Source organism: Chelonia mydas, chromosome 2 (genome assembly GCF_015237465.2).
Source record: "Chelonia mydas isolate rCheMyd1 chromosome 2, rCheMyd1.pri.v2, whole genome shotgun sequence".
NCBI classification, from domain to species: Eukaryota; Metazoa; Chordata; order Testudines; family Cheloniidae; genus Chelonia; species Chelonia mydas.
This window is the reverse complement of record NC_057850.1, coordinates 260,304,552-260,323,280: the sequence shown is the minus strand read 5'-3', so window position 1 is coordinate 260,323,280 and position 18,729 is coordinate 260,304,552. Positions and strand designations below refer to the sequence as shown.

The 18,729-nt window shown below is 50.2% G+C and overlaps 2 protein-coding genes across 5 annotated transcripts in view; one reads left to right on the top strand and one right to left on the bottom strand.

The window, feature by feature from the left end:
• The window catches only part of GIMAP8 (GTPase, IMAP family member 8), a 641,187-nt gene that overhangs the window by 574,267 nt on the left and 48,191 nt on the right, over window positions 1-18,729 (top strand). The window lies entirely within an intron of this gene.
• LOC102939502 (GTPase IMAP family member 4) overlaps window positions 1-18,729 on the bottom strand; it is a 29,780-nt gene that overhangs the window by 10,152 nt on the left and 899 nt on the right. For all 4 annotated transcript variants that reach the window (XM_037891418.2, XM_037891420.2, XM_037891421.2 and 1 more), the window contains one exon: window positions 8,438-8,537. In XM_037891418.2, the coding sequence (XP_037747346.1) occupies window positions 8,438-8,483 (46 nt within the window). In that variant the 5' untranslated portion in view covers window positions 8,484-8,537. The remainder of the gene's footprint in view (window positions 1-8,437; window positions 8,538-18,729) is intronic.

Genomic DNA, 18,729 nt, shown 5'->3' with positions numbered 1-18,729 from the left:
GGAGGTACCAGGAAAACAAAACCCCGCGGTCCCAATTATATGACATCATCCATCTCGCACGAAAGTGGTTGCAAACTGGGTCCCCGAGTCTGGAGAAGATACTAGAGGTTCTTGTCATCAACTGTATATGAGAGGACTGCTGCCAGACCTTCGTGCCTGGGTAAGCCAGAATGAACCCTCCACCTACGACGAGGTTGTCACACTAGTAGAGAGGCGAAGGACGGCGAGGGAGCTGACCCGACCAGTTAAGGAAGAAGCACTCAAGGTTACACTAGCAGCACCAAGCCCTAGAGCTCGGGTGACTGGGCCACCAGGAGAGCCCAGGTGGAAAAAGAGGGGGGCTGAAGGCCCACCAGAAGCCACAAAGAGTCGGAGCACTGAGGGGGAAGAGTATTGTGAGGATAGACTGCCCAAACCAAGAGACCGGGGAACGCCTACGGCTCCATACAGATGTTACGCCTGCGGGGAATGGGGACACATAGCTGCACAGTGTCCTAATGCCGAGGAGCCTATGCAGTGTAACCTGGGAAACTGGGCAGACTCATGCTTCCTAATCCACCTTGTGGGGGTCTCACTAACCCCACATATGTACACTAGACCAGTGAAGCTAAATGGGGTAGAGACCACAGCACTGGTTGATTCAGGGAGTGCTATCACGCTTGTCTCGGGGAAGCTCGTGAAGCATAGTCAGCTGCTGTGGGCTAAGCGTACGGGGATAACATGCGTCCATGGGACAGTTGGTTATTACCCCACCATCCCAGTAAAAATCAAGATTCAGGGGAACACTACTGAGGTAGCAGCAGGTGTAGTCCCTAAACTCCCATACCCGGTGCTCATAGGGAGGGACTTCGCAGGGTTTGGAGACTTACTCCCGGTAGGGGAATTGGAGAAAGGGGGAAACCCTGAAGTTAGTGCGGCATCCACAGTAGACTGTCAACCCCCTATCTTCTCTGAAATATCCCCAGATTTGTTCTCCACTCCCAGACAGCGTAGAAAGACAAAAAGGGAAAGGAGGGCAGCTAACGCCTTGGGAACCCGAATACTGAACCAAAGCCAGAAGGTTGCTCTCATAATAGGGTGGACCTGAGCAGCTGAAAAGGAGGCCACCCAGGAGGGAGAAACACCCGAGTCTGACCCACAGCCTAAAACCTCTGAACCAGGAGAGGCAACAGAGACTGGTCCCCTAGATCTCGGGCAGATTAGCCCCGGGAGAGGAAATTTTGGACGGGACCAGGCTGAAGACCCAAGGTACGACAACATTAGGAAGGAGGTGACCGAAATAGATGGGATCCCCGTGGAAGGGAAAACCCAGGGACCAGGACCCTACTTCATAATGAAGAAGAATCTCTTATACCAAGTTGCACCAGTACAGGGGCAGAAGGTACAGCAGATCCTAGTACCTCAAAAACACCAGAATGCTGTATTAAGTCTGGCCCATAGTCATCTATTTGGGGGGCATTTGGGGGTAGAGAAGACCCTGGCACGGGTCCTGCGATGATTCTTCTGGCCCGGAGTACATGAAGAAGTGCGGAGGTACTGTGCGTCCTGCCCAGAGTGTCAGCTGCACAGTCCCCGTCCCCACTTGAGGGCACCTTTAGTACCCCTTCCCATCATAGAGGTCCCCTTCGAGTGAATAGCCATGGAGCTAGTGGGATCCCTGGAGAAGACAGCCCGGGGCCACCAATATATATTTGTCGTTCTGGATTATGCTACTCGCTACCCAGAAGCTGTCCCCCTGCGAAACATGGCCTCTAAAACGATAGCTAAAGAGTTGGTGGGGATCTTTGCCCAAGTGGGGCTACCAAAGGAGATATTAACAAACCAAGGTACCCCGTATTTATGTCGAAGCTAATGAAGGACCTCTGTACGCTGCTCCATATACATACCCTGAGAACTTCAGTCTATCATCCACAGACCGATGGGCTGGTAGAAAGGTTTAACCGAACCCTCAAGGTAATGATAAGGAAAGTGGTAAGTCAGGACGGGAACGATTGGGACACCCTACTACCCTACTTTATGTTTGCAATCTGGGAGGTACCTCAGGCCTCAACTGGGTTTTCCCCCTTTGAGTTATTATACGGACGCCACCCCCGTGGCATACTAGATATCGTGAAAGAAATCTGGGAAGAGGAACTCAATGAGGGGAGAAATATAACTGACCATGTGTTGCAGATGCGAGAACGGATAGCCTGGGTCACCCCTATTGTACGGGAACATTTGGAAAAGGCGCAGGAGGCCCAGTGAACCCATTACAATCGCCAGGCAAAACAGTTCCAACCAGGGGATAAGGTGATGGTATTGGTATCCACGGCAGAAAGCAAGCTTTTGGCCCAATGGCAGGGGCCCTATGAGGTGGTTGAACCCGTGGGGGAAGTAACACACAAAGTGTGGCAGCCAGGACACCGGAAACAAGAACAAATTTATCACATTAATCTCTTAAAGCCTTGGCATCAACGAGAAGCGTGTGTAGTGGCCCAAGAGACCCCGATCCAGGGAAATAACATGAAGGAGCAGATCAGGATATCCACTGATCTGACACCGAACCAGAAGAAGGAGGTAACTGAGATGATCAACCAATACCAGGACGTGTTTTCAATCAAACCAGGTCGGACCACCGAAACATAATCACCACGTTATCACAGAACCTGGGGCAAAGGTAACTTTGAGGCCCTATCGGGTTCCAGCAGCAAAAAGAGAGGCGATCAAGGCAGAGGTAAAAAGGATGTTGGCTGGGAGTCATCGAAGAGTCCCACAGTCAATGGTCAAGCCCGACTGTGTTGGTGCCCAAACCCAATGGCACCACTAGGTTTTGTAATGACTTTCGCCGGCTGAATGAGATATCCAAATTTGATGCATACCCCATATCGATGAGTTAGTTGACCGCCTAGGCAATGCCCGATTTTTGACCACCCTTGATTTAACAAAGGGATCTGGAAGATTCCCCTTGCCACAGATGCAAAAGAAAAGATGGCATTCTCTACACCAGAGGGTCTGTTTCAATATACTGTTTTTCCTTTTGGACTGCATGGGACACCTGCCACCTTCCAGCATCTTATGGACAAGCTCCTATGGCCCCATGCCAGTTATGCAGCGGCATACCTGGATGATGTGATTATTCACACCCCCGACTGGGAAACCCACTTAGGAAAGATGGAAGCGGTTCTAGACTCGCTAAGACAGGCTGGCCTCACAGCCAACCCAGCCAAGTGTGCTATAGGGCTAGCCGAGGCTAAATACCTTGCCTACATTGTAGGAAGGGGCATGGTCAAGCCCCAACTAAACAAACTAGAGGCTATCCAAAATTGGCCCTGGCCAAATTGGAAAAAGCAAGTCCGGGCATTCCTGGGTGTGGTGGGGGAGAGGGATAGCTCAGTGGTTTGAGCATTGGCCTGCTAAACCCAGGGTTATAAATTCAATCCTTGAGGGGGCCATTTGGGAATGAGGGGCGAAAATTGGGGATTGGTCCTGCTTTGAGCAGGGGTTTGGACTAGATGACCTCCTGAGGTCCCTTCCAACCCTGATATTCTATGACGATTTATTCCCCATTTTGCTACCAGAGCGAGTCCCCTGACAGACCTGATAAAAGCCCGGGGTCCAGACATGGTGAAGTGGACAGATGCTGCAGAGAAAGCATTCATGGATCTACAGAAAGCCCCCTGCAGTAACTCCGTGCTTATAGCCCCAGACTTCAACAAAGAATTCATTTTACAGACAGATGCATCTGAAGTAGGATTGGGAGCTGTCCTATCGCAGATGGTCGGAGATGAAGAACATGCAATCCTCTACCTCAGCAGAAAACTCCTCCTGAGAGAGCAGAAGTATGCCGTGGTTGAAAGAGTGCCTAGCTGTGAAATGGGCCATGGAAACATTACATTATTACCTTCTGGGATGACGGTTTACCCTTGTGACCAACCATGCACCCCTCCAGTGGATGCAGCGAAATAAAGAGAAGAATGCAAGGGTGACCAGATGGTTCCTGTCCCTACAACCTTTCCAATTCACCATACAACACTGGGCTGGAAGCCACCATGGCAATGCAGATGGCTTGTTATGGGTTCACTGCCTGTGTTCCCAAGTTGCCCAAGCCCGTGGTGTTGAGCAGAGGTGGGGATATGTGACAGGGTCGGGCCAGATGGCTACAGGAGAGTAATAGAAGGCAGATATATTAGCCCCAGGTTAAGTAGGTCCCTATTCCCTGGGTAAGATAACAGGGAAGGTTCCAGAACAATGAGGAACTTTATGGAAACAATTAAGGCAGACAGGCTTATTAGAACACCTGCAGCCAATCAAGAAGCTGCTAGAATCAATTAAGGCAGGCTAATCAGGATACCTGGGTTTAAAAAGGAGCTCACTTCAGTTTGTGGTGCGCGTGTGAGGAGCTGGGAGCAAGAGGCACTAGGAGCTAAGAGTGAGAAGGCATACTGCTGGAGGACTGAGGAGGGGAGGGGGAACAATAATCCCAGCAGCTCCGGGCAGCGCCCCTCCCTCCTGCCCCCTCCCCTGCTGTGAGAAATAGGAATAGAGTTGGGCTTCTGCTCCTCTGCCCTCCCCCTGCAGCATCCAGCCTGGGCAGGGCAGAGGGGGTGACAAGCCCCTGGATCTGCCCTCCCTGCCTGGAATGGAAAAGGGAACCCTGCTGCAGCCACCCAGGCCTGGGAGACGGTGAAGCAGCCCAGGAGGAGCAGAGGTGAGGCTGAGGGTGGCTGAACTGATGGGGTTTGGGTCTGAAATAATTGCTGGGCAGGAGCTGGGCAGCTGTGGGTGAGAGCTCCTGCAGCAGGGGCCGCACTCACCTCACCCAATATGTGGGGGGGAGTGGCAGCACTAAGTGTCACCCCCCACATGCCTGGGCTGGGCAGGGGGAGTTCACCAGCGAAACACCCCAAAGGCCGACAACAGGCACAAACGTTTCTGTGGTGCCCCAGGGTGAGAGACAGAGAGGCCGACCCCCATTGCGTAGCACAGGAATGGCTGAAGTGGAATTACTACATCTGAGTGTGAGTCCTGGGGAAACGAGCCCAGCACAGGGATGTCTGGCACCATTTGACTTCTGCTTTGTGCATCTGAAGGTGCTGGGCCTGATCTGCACCAAATGGAGCTTGTCTAAGTGGATTTTACTTCAGTTAGTGTTTGACCCCCTGTTTAAACTCAGGGAAACAATGTTTTTAAAAATTAACATACCGTCCTGTGTGGTGTCTGACAGGGAGTGAATTGGAGCATCCCTCAAAGGGAGCCGAGCTAGGACAATGTGGGGTCAGAGCCATCCCGCCCACAGGGGAGCCCCACGCTGCTGCCAGCCCGGCTTGGCCCCACTCCTCTGTCCCGCCCCTGCTTCAGGGGGACGCGGCGGGGCCAGCAGCACTACCAACCTAGCCTGGACCTGCTCTGACCTGCCGGCTCCCAGCGTTGCTCGGGGGAGGAGAGAGGATGGGGGGTTTGGGGGAAGGGGTGGAATGGGGGTGGGGCTTGGGGTGGAGTGGGAGGGTTGTCCTAGGCCCTACACTCCCCTAGGCACACCCCTGTGTGGGGTGCCATGTGGGGGACATGCCCTTAGCGTTGTGCTAACACATTTGCTGGCAATGAATTGCCCTTGTATTGTGAGGAACTGGTGGTGCTGGGGGGGCCATGACTGAGGGGTTCCTGTGGGGAGCATGAGAGGGCTCCCTGGGCACACTTCACTGCCACTCAGCACCCAGCCCTGCCCTCCTCCTAGTCCCCCAGTGCCCTCAGTATGGCCAGAGGGGCCACCAGAAGAAGGGAAGGTGATGGGACAAAGGGAGCATGTCTAGCATCCAGAGGGTAACTCCAGAGCCCCATTGCATTTTGGGGGTTAGCACAGAAGTGGAGAGGCCCTGCTCACCAATCTGCAGCACAAGAGAATCACAGAGGTGTGAACTGGCCCATCCATCTCAGCAGCTTTTCTCCTCCTTCCTCTCCCAATCCAGGTTCTGTGTGCCAGGGGTGAGCCCCAAGCGTATCCCGTTATCTTCAGTGTCCCACATCGGTCTCAGAACAATGTGTGTGAGCCATGTACTGAGCGCACCTGTTCCCAGGCCAGACCCGACCCTGGTGCTGCCTGGCAGGAGGTCAGCCTGCCTTCCAGGCACAGGAGGGATTTATCCAGGCTGGAACTCTTGCACTGGCCTCATTTTATACCCCAGCCCTGTTGTGCCAGACCAGTTTCAGCACAGTCTGCCTATGCATGTGGATTTTAGAGCACTTTGAAATATCAGCTGGTGATGCTGGCGTACCTGGTACCAGTCAGCCCATGCCAAGATCCCCGTGTCTCAACTGAATGTTGACAACACAGAGCTGGAATCCGTTTAGCTCACCTGTGTGTGAGTATTGCTAAAACAGGTACCAGAATTATTAGAACGGGTTTAGCGTTCAGGCGTTATTGAATGCTCATGAGTGGCTGCCTGCACTAATCTCTCTTAGAACATCTGTATCCCAGCCCATTGAGAGTTTGTGCTGTGAGCCTCTGACTGTGTAAATACCAGATAGAAGAGAGCCATTAACTAGTGTGAACCGCGGGTCTCCAACAAAAGGTGTCACATCCTGCCCAAGAGGGAAGGTCCATCGACCCCAGATGGACGTTGGCGGAATATTAAAGAGGACAAAAGACTTTGTTGTTTGTTTCCCCACCCCCACCCATGAAGATGGGTCGTGCAAGTGAATTGTTAGAGCTGGACGCCCCTGGGTGCCGGTGCCTCCACTCTGTCCCCTTTTCCTGCCCTCCCCCACCCCCTGGCTCCAGTCGCCTCTGTTTATGTGTGTGTATATATTTAGCTGCTTTAAAACTTCCTGTCAGGGTGGTTAAGCACTGGAATAAATTGCCTTGGGAGGTTGTGAAATCTCCATCATTGGAGATTTTTAAGAGCAGTTTAGACAAACACCTGTCAGGGATGTGATAGATGGTGCTTGGTCCTGTCATGAGTGCAGGGGACTGGACTTGATGGCCTCTCGAGGTCCCTTCCAGTCCTATGATTGACCAAGAAACATGTGCGCTCTGGGGGCTGCGTCAGAATTTGGATTGTGTGCAGTTCTGATCTCCCATGTGTAAGAAAGATTAATTCAAACTGGCACAGGGACAGAGAAGGGCTACTAGGATGATCAGAGGAATGGAAAGCCTACCTTATGAGAGGAGACTCAAGGGTCTTGGCTTGTTTAGCCTAACCAAAAGAAGGCTGAGGGGAGATATGATTGCTCACTATAAACACATCAGAAGGATAAACACCAAGGAGGGAGAGGAGCTGTTTAAGTTATGACCCAACACTGATACAAGAACAAATAGATATAAACTGCTCATCAACAGGTTTAGGGTTGAAATTAGTTGAAGGTTTCTAATCTTTGGAGGAGTGAAGTTCTGGAACAGCTTTCCAAGGGGAGCAGTGGTGGCAAAAAACCTAACTGGCTTCAAGACTGAGCTTGATAAGTTTATGGAGGGGATGATGAAACTACCAACAATGGCATGTAGCTGATCTGTGACTGCTAGTAGCAAATATCTCCAACAGCCAGTGATCAGACACTAAATGGGGAAGGTTCCGAGTTACTACAGAGAATTCTTTGCCAGGTGCCTGGCTGCTGGGTCTTGTCAAAATGCTCATGGTCCAACTGATCGCCCTATTTGGGACCAGGAAGGAATTTTCTCCTGGTCAAATTGGCGAGGGTGGGGGTTGCCTTCCTTTGCAGCACTGGGCACAAGTCACTGGCAGGTTTAAAGTCATGTAAATGGTGGATTCTCTGTAACTTGAAGTCTCATGATTTGAGGACTTCAGTAGCTCAGCCAGAGATTATGGGTCTATTGCAGGAGTGGGTGGGTGAGGTTCTGTGACCTGCAATGTGCAGGAGGTCAGACTAGATGATCACAATGGTCCTTTCTGACCTTAAAGTCTGTAAGTCTATAGTGGGGAACACAGGGTAAGCTTAGTGTTCTACAAGTCATTTCATGGAGAGGAGGCCACTGGGGAATTCTATTCCCCTCCCCTCATGAGCCTGCCTGGGATGGAATTACTGAGTCAAGACTCTTCTCCTCTCTCCTTTGAGAGGACAGGCTGGGAAGGTTCATCATGCAGAGATTTAACTGCCACTGGCTCTCCAGGGAGAGTGGGAATCCTGAGCACGCTCCATCTGCCCCCTGCTCTGTCCAAGGCTAGACCAGGCAGAGTGAGATGGACTCTGAACATCTGGTCATTGGCGATTCTCTGGTGGGAGAGCTGCAGGGCCCATGGGGGCCCTTCCAGATATGAACATAATGCCCAAACCAAATGCTGAAGTCAATGGAAAGGCTCCCCTTGATTGAGGTCAGTGGGTATTGGGTCAGGCCTATATTGAGCCAATGAACAACTGCCTGGCAGCACAACCTGGGCCCATGATGCAATGACTTGGTCACACAATTGTCACAACTTTCTCCAAATACAACTGGTAAAAATCTTACCTTTATGAGATCCAGATGCAGCAGGGGGAGTTGCCTGGTTAGACATTTTCTCTGCTCAGGAGTCTATCCCCACGTCAGTGCTCAGTATCTCACAGAATTTCTGAATTAAAAAAAGAGAGCGGAAAGCAGTCGTCACTTGGGCCCGGCTCCACAAAGGGACTGAGGCGTTGTGATGGTGAGCGCTGCAGCACCTAACTTGCAGGCACCTAGAAAATCACTGGGATCCACAGAGCCTGAGCTGTCTGCCCAGGCTCCCTACACACTGAATGGGGAGAGACAGGCACCTCAGAATGGGATCCAGAAAAGCCAACATGCTAGGTGGGGAGTCCCCTAAGGCAGCCAATGGAAAATGCAAAAAGGGGGGGTGGGGTGTGTCCTAAGCCATACACCACTCTGGGATTTAGGCACCTAAGTCTGGGCTGCAGGCAGGTGGCTGTCTCTGTTTGGGATGCACAGCCGGGAACTCTGTCCTGGGGTCCGGTGCCTCAGCTCTTTCCCACCCAATACAGCTGGAGGGGTGTGGAGGCAGTGAGTGCCTTAACCCTGGACTATTGGGTCTGCTGATGTGGGTCTCTCTCAGTCTTGCTTGTTGAAGCCTTTGTATAAATAATTAATTATGAATTGGGCCAGACAGCAACTAAGAATGACTCAATAGTCCAGTGGTTTGGAGACTCATGGGAGACCCCAGTTCAAATCTCTTCTCATCCAGCAAAGGGGTGACTTAAGCCTGGGTCTCCCACATCCTCGGTGAGTTCCCTAACCACTAGGTTAAAAATTATAACAGAGTCCTTCTCTTTCCTGTCCTCCCATCCCCCCACCCATTTTGTCTGGAGGTAGGTGTTCTCTAAGTAGATGATTTGTGATGTCACATAGACTTGATACCTTTTCAAACACAAGCATGAATTAATGAGTTATGGATCATAAATTAACACATAGTTATTAACACAGGGTGAAGGCAACATACAAGTTTATTGTGAATTAAGATGAGGGTCACAGAATACTTGTGTTACACCCACTGGTCAATTTCCGGATAAATCTGAAGTAGCTTTGAATCACTTGTGACAAAGTTCTTCCTCTGCCTTCGTGGTTCCTGCACTTATTGGTGGATTTGCTCGCCTCAGAGATTCACGGCAGCCCTCAGTTTGGCCACTTTTGCCAGTGGCTCAAACCTGCCCTTCACTCAGCTAACCTCATCACTGGCCAGCATGGGGAAAAGGAGGAGAACAATCCCCGCAATCTCTGCTGACCCACCTAGTGGGTCTGGGGACAGGCCAGGGACCTTCCCTTCTGGTGGAACACACAGTCCAGGTCAACTCCTCTTATATCAAATAGGGATTTGGTGGGATGGGGGGGAACCCGGGCCCGCCCTCTACTCTGGGTTCCAGCCCAGGGCCCTGTGGATTGCAACTGTCTACAGTCTCTTTTGTAACAGCTGCATGACAGCCACAACTCCCTGGACTACTTCCCCATGGTCTCCTCCCAACACCTTCTTTGTCCTCACCACAGGACCTTCCACCTGATGACACTTGTACTCCTCAGCCCTCCAGCAGCATGGCTTCTCACTCCCTGCCTCTTGCTCCCAGCTCCTCAGACGCACCTCGCTAACTGAAGTGAAGTCCTTTTTAAAACCAGGTGCCCAGATTAGCCTGCCTGTCCTAACTGATTCTAGTAGCTTCTTAATTGGCTCCAGGTGTCCTAATTAGCTTACCTGCCTTAATTGGTTCCAGCAATTTCCTGATTGTTCTGGAACAGCCCATTATCTTACTCAGGGAAAAGGGACCTGCTTAATCTGGGGCTAATATGTGCCTTCTATCACTCTCATGTAGCCATCTGGCCTGACCCTGTCACACACTACATGTGTGCTCAGGTCAACGTGTGATATCTAGGTGTGTGTTTTGAAAATGGAAAGATTGGCTACTGTGACAGACTATACCCATGTTCACACCCTACACATTACTGTAATTATTTTTGTCTAGAGTATGTTTTGTAAAATATTATTTCAAAACTCATAATTTGCTGGTCAGTATCATCCTGATAAAATGTGCGACATCATTTTATGTAAAGTTATAAGATTTCCCTGTATGATGTTATTAACACATGTTCCAAAGTCCACAGCCGTCCCAAACAGAGGTGGGCAAACAGGTCTGTCCTAAACAAAGGAATGTGTGCTCTGCTTCATTTGCATTTAAGCATTAAACAAAGTCATTAAGCAGGAAGGGAAACAAAGAAAGCTCAAGCAGGTGAGAAAAAACCAGCAGGGAACATCCTTCCACCTAGACTCTTTGTCTTCTAGTGTCCAGCTGGAAACGTGTTTCAAGAGAGGCACTTGAACTACAAAAAGGAGGGACAGACAACTCTCTCTCTCTGCCCATTGCATGAGCTATGCCTGAAGAGAAAAGTTTGGTCAGTAAGACTGCTCGAAGCATGTGGTGAAACACTTTGCTTGACTCTGATATAATTTGCTAAGTTAGGAGAGCTGGCTGTATTTCAAAGAAGCTTTATTGAGGGCACAGGAACAAACCATCCCGATGTGCAGAAAAAATAGCAAATATGGCAGGTGACCAGCTTGGCTCAACAGTGAAACCTTCAGTCAGCTTAAACTCAAAAAGGAACTTTACAAGAAGTGGAAACAGCCAAATGACTAGGTAGGAGTATAAGAATATTGCTCAAGCATGCAGGGGTATAATCAGGAAGGCGAAGGCACAATTGGAGTTGCAACTAGCAACGGATGTGAAGAGTAACAAGAAGGGTTTCTACAGGTATGTTATCAACAAGAAGGAGGTCAGAGAAACTGTAGGACCCTTACTGAATGGGGAGGCAACCTAGTGACAGATGATGTGGAAAAAGCTGAAGTACTCAATGCTTTTTTTGCCTTGGTCTTCACAGACAAGGTCAGCTCCCAGATTGCTGCACCAGGCAACGCACTATGGGGAGGAGGTGAGCAGCCTTCAGTGGTGAAAGAACAGGTTAAGGACTATTTAGAAAAGCTGGACATGCACAAATCCATGGGGCCGGATGCACTGCATCCAAGGGTGCTGAAGGGGTTGGCTGCTGTGATTGCAGAGCCATTGGCCATTATCTTTGAAAACTCACGGCGATCAGGGGAGGCCCCAGATGACTGGAAAAAGGCTAATGTAGTGCCCATCTTTAAAAAAGGAAAGAAAGAAGATCCGGGGAACTACAAGCCAGTCAGTCTCACCTCAGTCCCTGAAAAAATCATGAAGCAGCTCCTTGAGGAATCCATTTTGAAGCACTTAAAGGAGAGGAAAGTGATCAGGAACAGTCAGCATGGATTCACCAAGTCATGCCTAACCAATCTGATTGCCTTCTATGATGAGATAACTGGCTCTGTGGATATGAGGAAAGTGGTGGATGTGATGTATTTTAACTTTAGCAAAGCTTTTGATATGGTCTCCCATGGTATTCTTGCCAGCAAGTTAAAAAAGTGTGGATTGGATGAATGGACTATAATGTAGATAGAAAGCTGACTAGATTGTCGGGCTCAACGGGTAGTGATCAACAGCTCAATGTCTAGTTGGCAGCTGGTATCAAGTGGAGTGCCCCAGGGGTCGGTCCTGGGGCCGGTTTTGTTCAACATCTTTATTAATGATCTGGTTGATGGGATGGATTGCACCCTCAGCAAGTTTGCAGATGACACTAACTGGGGGGAGAGGTAGATACGCTGGAGGGTAGGGATAGGGTCCACAGTGACCTAGACAAATTGGAGGATTGGGCCAAAAGAAATCTGATGAGGTTCAACAAGGACAAGTGGAGAGTCCTGCACTTAGGATGGAAGAATCCCATGCACCGCTACAGGCTGGGGACCAACTGGCTAAGCAGCAGTTCTGCAGAAAAGGACCTGGGGATTACAGTGGACAAGAAGCTGGATATGAGTCAGCAGTGTGCCCTTGTTGCCAAGGCGGCCAATTGTGTATTGGGTTGTATTAGTAGGAGCATTGCCAGCAGATCGAGGGAAGTGATTATTCCCCTCTATTTGGCATTGGTGAGGCCACATCTGGAGTATTGCGTCCAGTTTTGGGGCTTCCACTACAGAAGGGATGTGAACAAGTTGGAGAGAGTCCAGCGGAGGACAACGAAAATGATTAGGGGGCTGGGGTGCATGAGTTATGAGGCTGAGGGAACTGAGCTTATTTAGTCTGCAGAAGAGAAGAGTGGGGGGCGGGGATTTGATAGCAGCCTTCAACTACCTGAAGGGGGGTTCCAAAGAGGATGGAGCTCGGCTGTTCTCGGTGATGGCAGATGACAGAACAAGGAGCAATGGTTTCAAGTTGCAGTGGGGGAGGTCTAGGTTGGATATTAGGAAACACTATTTCACTAGGAGGGTGGTGAAGCACTGGAATGGGTTACCAAGGGAGGTGGTGAAATCTCCATCCGTAGAGGTTTTTAAGGCCCAGCTTGACAAAGCCCTGGCTGGGATGATTTAGTTGGGTATTGGTCCTGCTTTGAGCAGGGGGTTGGACTAGGTGACCTCCTGAGGTCTCTTCCAACCCTGATCTTCTGTGATTAGTAAATGTTCTCTCTTTATTTCTCTTGTAACCATTTCTGACTTTTATGCCTTGTTACTTGTACTCACTTAAAATCTCTCTCTTTGTAGTTAAGCTTGTTTTACTGTTTTATCTAATCCAGTGTGTTTAAATAAAAGTGTCTATTTCTGATGATAAAATGGCCTCTTGTTACCTTTAAGGAATAATGTACTTAAAATATTTTGTACTGTGCAGGAGAGAGCTGGGCAATACAGCAGGGGTCCAGGACCCCCTCAGGAGCCACGAGCGGGTTTCAGGAGTCCGCCAAGCAGGGCCAGCATTAGACCCGCTGGGGCCCAGGGCAGAACCCTGAAGCCCCACCGCATGGGGCTGAAGCCCAGGCCCCTGAGCCTCACCACCCGGGGTGGAAGCTGAAGCCCGAGCAGTATAGCTTCATGGGGGCCCCTGTGGCGTGGGGCCCCAGGCCATTGCCCTGCTTGCTACGCCCTAACGCTGGCCCTAGCTTTTATATGAAGAAAGCCCGTTGTTGTGGCAAAGGTGGGCCGCGGAGCCTTTATAGCATTGGCGGGGGCCTCAGAAAGAAAAAGGCTGAGAAGCCCTGCAGTACAGGACATGTGTTTCTGGGGGGAAATCTAAGACTGGGCATGTGTTGGGGTCCCCTGCACAATCGCCAAGGCTGGCCAAAGCCAGGGTGTAACCGGAGTGTGGCTCGCAGGCTGCAGTCACACACAGACACTCTGGGTGTGGCGTGCATGCTGGAAGGCTGTTTGTGAGAGGCCCAGGTAGGAGCTGCTTCAGCAAGGCATTGTAAGGCACCCAAGGGGGAAGGGCAGGGGTGTCACAGCTGCTCATTAGTCTGGATTGTGCCCTGGTATATCACAGCTATGAATAATCGTTATCAAGCTTAATTACAATCGACATTTCAGTAATTAAGTAACTGTTTAACATCCTAAATGTCTATGTTCAGATTTACTTTGCTGAACTTTCACTAACAGTGCTATATCATTTGACTGGTATATGGGAAAAAGCTTGACTGGCAAATTGATAAGTATTAAATTGTTTATATTGCAATAGTGCCCAAGGAGGACCCCATTCAGGGGTCAGGGCCCTATAACCCAAAGACAGTCCACAGGAACCCAAAGGAAACCAAACCTGGGATCCAAAATTACAACTGACTATTTAATTTTGGGATCTTAACTTCTCCATGTCTCAATATCAGCATCTGTGGGCATATTTTTAATTTAAACGCTAACAGTGTGGTTGGAACTGTAGAAGATGCAGAAGAAAATTTAGTCCGTGTCCCTGGAGCTTCAGTCTAATATTCCGCTCCTCCAATTGACTGCACTCTGACAAACAGCTTTGCTCAGTGGTGCCCACGTTCCTATTTACAACCACTATTTAAATTAGGAATATTTTAACCAAGTCATTTGTGGTGCTGTGCACTAGGGGTGGAATCCACTAAAGGTCTTAAGCATTGCAACGTTTCTGCCTCTGGTTATATGCTTTGCTGGCTCGCTTTACGTGTGCAAATACCTATCTCATGCCCAAGCCCCAGTGCAATCCACAAACCAGGGGAAGATGCCATTCCCCTGCCTCTCCTGCCTGCAGTCCAGGGGGCATGCTCAGGAGAGGGTGGCGCCTCCCTTATAACTTCCAGCCAAGTAGTTAGAGCACCTGCCCAGGATGTAGGAGATCCAGGTTCAATTTTCCCCCTCCAGCAGTGGAGGGAGAAAGGATTTAAACAGGGGTCACTCACCCCTCAGCAGGGTGCTCAAACCACTGGGCTATGGGATAGTCAGAGGTAGGGCTCTCTCAGTCCCTCCTGGTGAAGCGGTTTCACTTTGTATAAATATTTCAATAGTCATTGGGCAAGGGAGAGAGAGAGTGTGACTCATTACTCCAGTGGTTCGGGCACCCACCTGGGAGGGGTGAGATCTAGGGTCCAGCCCCCTCCTCCACTCACACTTTCACGATGTATCCACAGTGGAACAGCTTCAACAGGAGAGGCTGAGGGAGCCCTACCTCAGACCGTCCCACAGCTCAGTGGTTAGAACCAGGGGTGCAGCCCGTAAGGGGGAAAGAAGGAAGGGTGACCACCCCCTTGCAGGTGTATGCATGGTGCCTTTTTGAACCAGGGGGGGCAATGGGTCATTGGTGGTGGGCTGGAGAGTGAGCCCACCCCACTCTCACCCTTCAGTGTCGGTTTCTGTCCTTCAGGTCTGGGCCTGGCTCCTCACTCCCAGCACTGCGATAAGGCACACGGGGTTCCATGGTGCTTTGGCCCCATGCACCAGGTTCCAAATACCACTCACTCACATTTGGCCTGTCTGCCCCTCTGTCAAGATGGAGGGGCCGCCGGGCCAAGCCTGAATGGCACTGTGACCCTGTGCACCAGGATGCAATGCCTAGGGTGGGGAGCAGGGCCTAGTCCCGCAGGGCAGGAGCCACAGCTGCTGGGTAAGTTGAGCCTGGCTCGCTCACCAGCGCATTACCAATAACCCATGATAAAACCTGGCTCACCCTGTTCAAAGCCTCTACCCGTCTGGTGGAGGGGGAGACTGAATGTGGGTTTCTCACATCCCAGGCAAGAGCTCGAACCACTGGACTAAAAGTTAAAGGTAGGCAGTGGCACCATCACCCCTTGCTCGTCCTGTGGAGTCAGCCGAATTTTGAACGGCCCCCCTCTGAGCACACCTACCTGACTGGATCCTGTATATGACACAGGTGGATAAACAGGTCTTCCCCCTGTTCGTGACTTGCTCTGGGGCTTAGGTGGGAGACAGGCATCCAGATGCCCTGGGGAAGGCAGCAGTTCGCATTTGCAGAAACACATGTGCTGAAGGAACTTCTCCCCTAAAAACTTAGGCACGTAAACTTGGCCCCTACAGGGTTTGGTGGGAGTTTTATGGACTGTAGTGGAGCTGGAACTGGGGCTTGGGTGCCTAAACCTGAGATGTAGGCACCAACCTCTGGGGTTGCCTAAGTACCTTTGTGGATCCCATCCTAAGGGTACGTCTGCGTTGGAATAAAACCCCCGCAGCACAGCCTCTGAGGGCCCAGGTCAGCTCGCTCGGGCTCAGGCTTCGGCTGTGGGGTAAAAATTGCACTGTAGATAGTCAGGCTCCGGGACCCTCCCCACTTGTAGGCTCCCAGAGCTTGGGCCCCAGCTCCAACCTGAATGTCTACACAGCAGTTTTACAGCCCCAGAGCCCGAGCCTGAGCCCAAACCAGCTGACCAACTGTACATGTTTAATTGCTGTGTAGGCAAACAGCAATCTCTGGCAGTGCTGGAACCAGAACCTGAGTCTCCCACAGCTCAGCTCAGCTTAATTCTAGTTGCTTTCAGCTCTCGATTTTCCAGCTAGGAGCTGGGGAAAGAAAAGGTAGAAGTTTAACTGTGCTGACAACTATGGATGGGATTCATAAAGAACTGCCATTGATCTCAATGGGGGGTAAGGGGCCTACATCGGGATTCACAAAGGTGTTTATTCAGCTTTTTAAATGTAACAGCTTATTTCACTAGCTCCAGTACAGACTAATTTCTCATTTTGAGGTCTCTCTCCAAGGAAGCGGGCTAGTGACTTGCTTTTATAGAAGAGAACCATTATATCTCCACAAAAACAACGAGGAGTCCGGTGGCACCTTAAAGACTAGATTTATTTGGGCATAAGCTTTTGTGGGTAAAACCCCACTTCTTCAGATGCAGGGAGTGGAGATTACAGATACAGGCATAAATATACTGGCACATGAAGAGAAGGGCGTTACCTCACAAGTGGAGAGCCAGTGTTGACAAGGCCAATTCAGTCAGGGTGGATGTGGCCCACTCCAAATAGCTGATGAGGAGGTGTCAATACTAAGAGAGCAAGAGGAAAATTGCTTTTGTAGTGAGTCAGCCAACAACAACTCTCCAACACCACAATCTACAGGCCACTATTCTCCAATCCCACTGAGGATTACCAAAGGAAACTACACCATCTGCTCAACAAACTCCCTGCAATAGCTCGGGAACAAATCCACACGGACACACCCCTAGAGCCCCGACCTGGGGTATTCTATCTGCTACCCAAGATCCATAAACCTGGAAATCCTGGGCGCCCCATCATCTCAGGCGTTGGCACCCTGACAGCAGGATTATCTGGCTATGTAGACCCCCTCCTCAGGCCCTACGCTACCAGCACTCCCAGCTATCTTCGAGACACCACTGACTTCCTGAGGAAACTACAATCCGTCGGTGATCTTTCTGAAAACATCATCCTGGCCACTATGGATGTAGAAGCTCTTTACACCAATATTCCACATGAGGATGGACTACAAGCCGTCAGGAAGAGGAACCCCAATAATGTCACGGCAACCTGGTGACTGAGCTTTGTGACTTTGTCCTCACCCACAACCATTTCAGATTTGGGGACGACTTATACCTTAAAGTCAGTGGCACTGCTGTGGGTACCCGCATGGCCCCACAGTATGCCAACATTTTTATGGCTGACTTAGAACAACGCTTCCTCAGCTCTCGTCCCCTAACGCCCCTCCTCTACTTCCGCTACATTGATGATATCTTCATCATCTGGACCCATGGAAAAGAAGCCCTTGAGGAATTCCACCGTGATTTGAACAATTTCCACCCCACCATCAACCTCAGCCTGGACCTGTCCACACAAGAGATCCACTTCCTGGACACTACAGTGCAAATAAGTGATGGTCACATAAACACCACCCTATACCGGAAACCTACTGACCGCTATTCCTACCTATATGCCTCCAGCTTTCATCCAAGACACATCACACAATCCACTGTCTACAGCCAACTCCTAAAATACAACTGCATTTGCTCCAACCCCTCAGACAGAGACAAACACCTACAAGATATTTATCAAGCATTCTTAAAACTACAATACCCACCTGGGGAAGGGAGGAAACAGATTGACAGAGCCAGACGGGCACCCAGAAGTCACCTACTACAGGACAGACCCATCAAGGAAAATAACAGAACGCCACTGGCCATTACCTACAGCCCGCAGCTAAAACCTCTCCAACTCATCATCAAGGATCTACAACCTATCCTGGAAAATGATCCCTCACTCTCACAGACCTTGAGAGGCAGGCCAGTCCTCACTTACAGACAGCCCGCCAACCTGAAGCAAATACTCACCAGCAACTACAGACCACACCTCAGAAACACTAACCCAGGAACACAATCCCTGCAACAAGCCCCGTTGCCAATTCTGTCCGCATATCTAATCTAGTGACACCATCATCGGACCCAACCACACCATCAGGGACTCGTTCACCTGCACATGCACCAATGTGATATATGCCATCATGTGCCAGCAATGCCCCTCTGCCATGTACACTGGAGAGTCTCTATGCAAAAGAATAAATGGACACAAATCAGAGGTCAGGAATGGTAACATACAAAAGCCAGTAGAACACTTCAATCTCCCTGGACACTCAATATCTGATTTAGAAGTAGCCATCTTTCCACAAAAAAACTTTGAAAACAGGCCTCAGTCTCTAAGGTGCCACAAGTACTCCTTTTCTTTAGACTTCAGAGAGAAACTGCAGAGCTACAATTCATTTGCAAACTTACCACCATTCATTTGGGCTTGAACAGGGACTGGGAGTGGCTGGCTCACTACCAATGCAATTTTCCCTCTCTTGGCATTGACCAGTCCTCATCAATTATTGGGAGTGGGCCACATCCACCCTGACTGAATTGGCCTTGTCAGCACTGGTTCTCCACTTGTAAGGTAACTCCCTTCTCTTCACGTATATTTATGCCTGTATCTG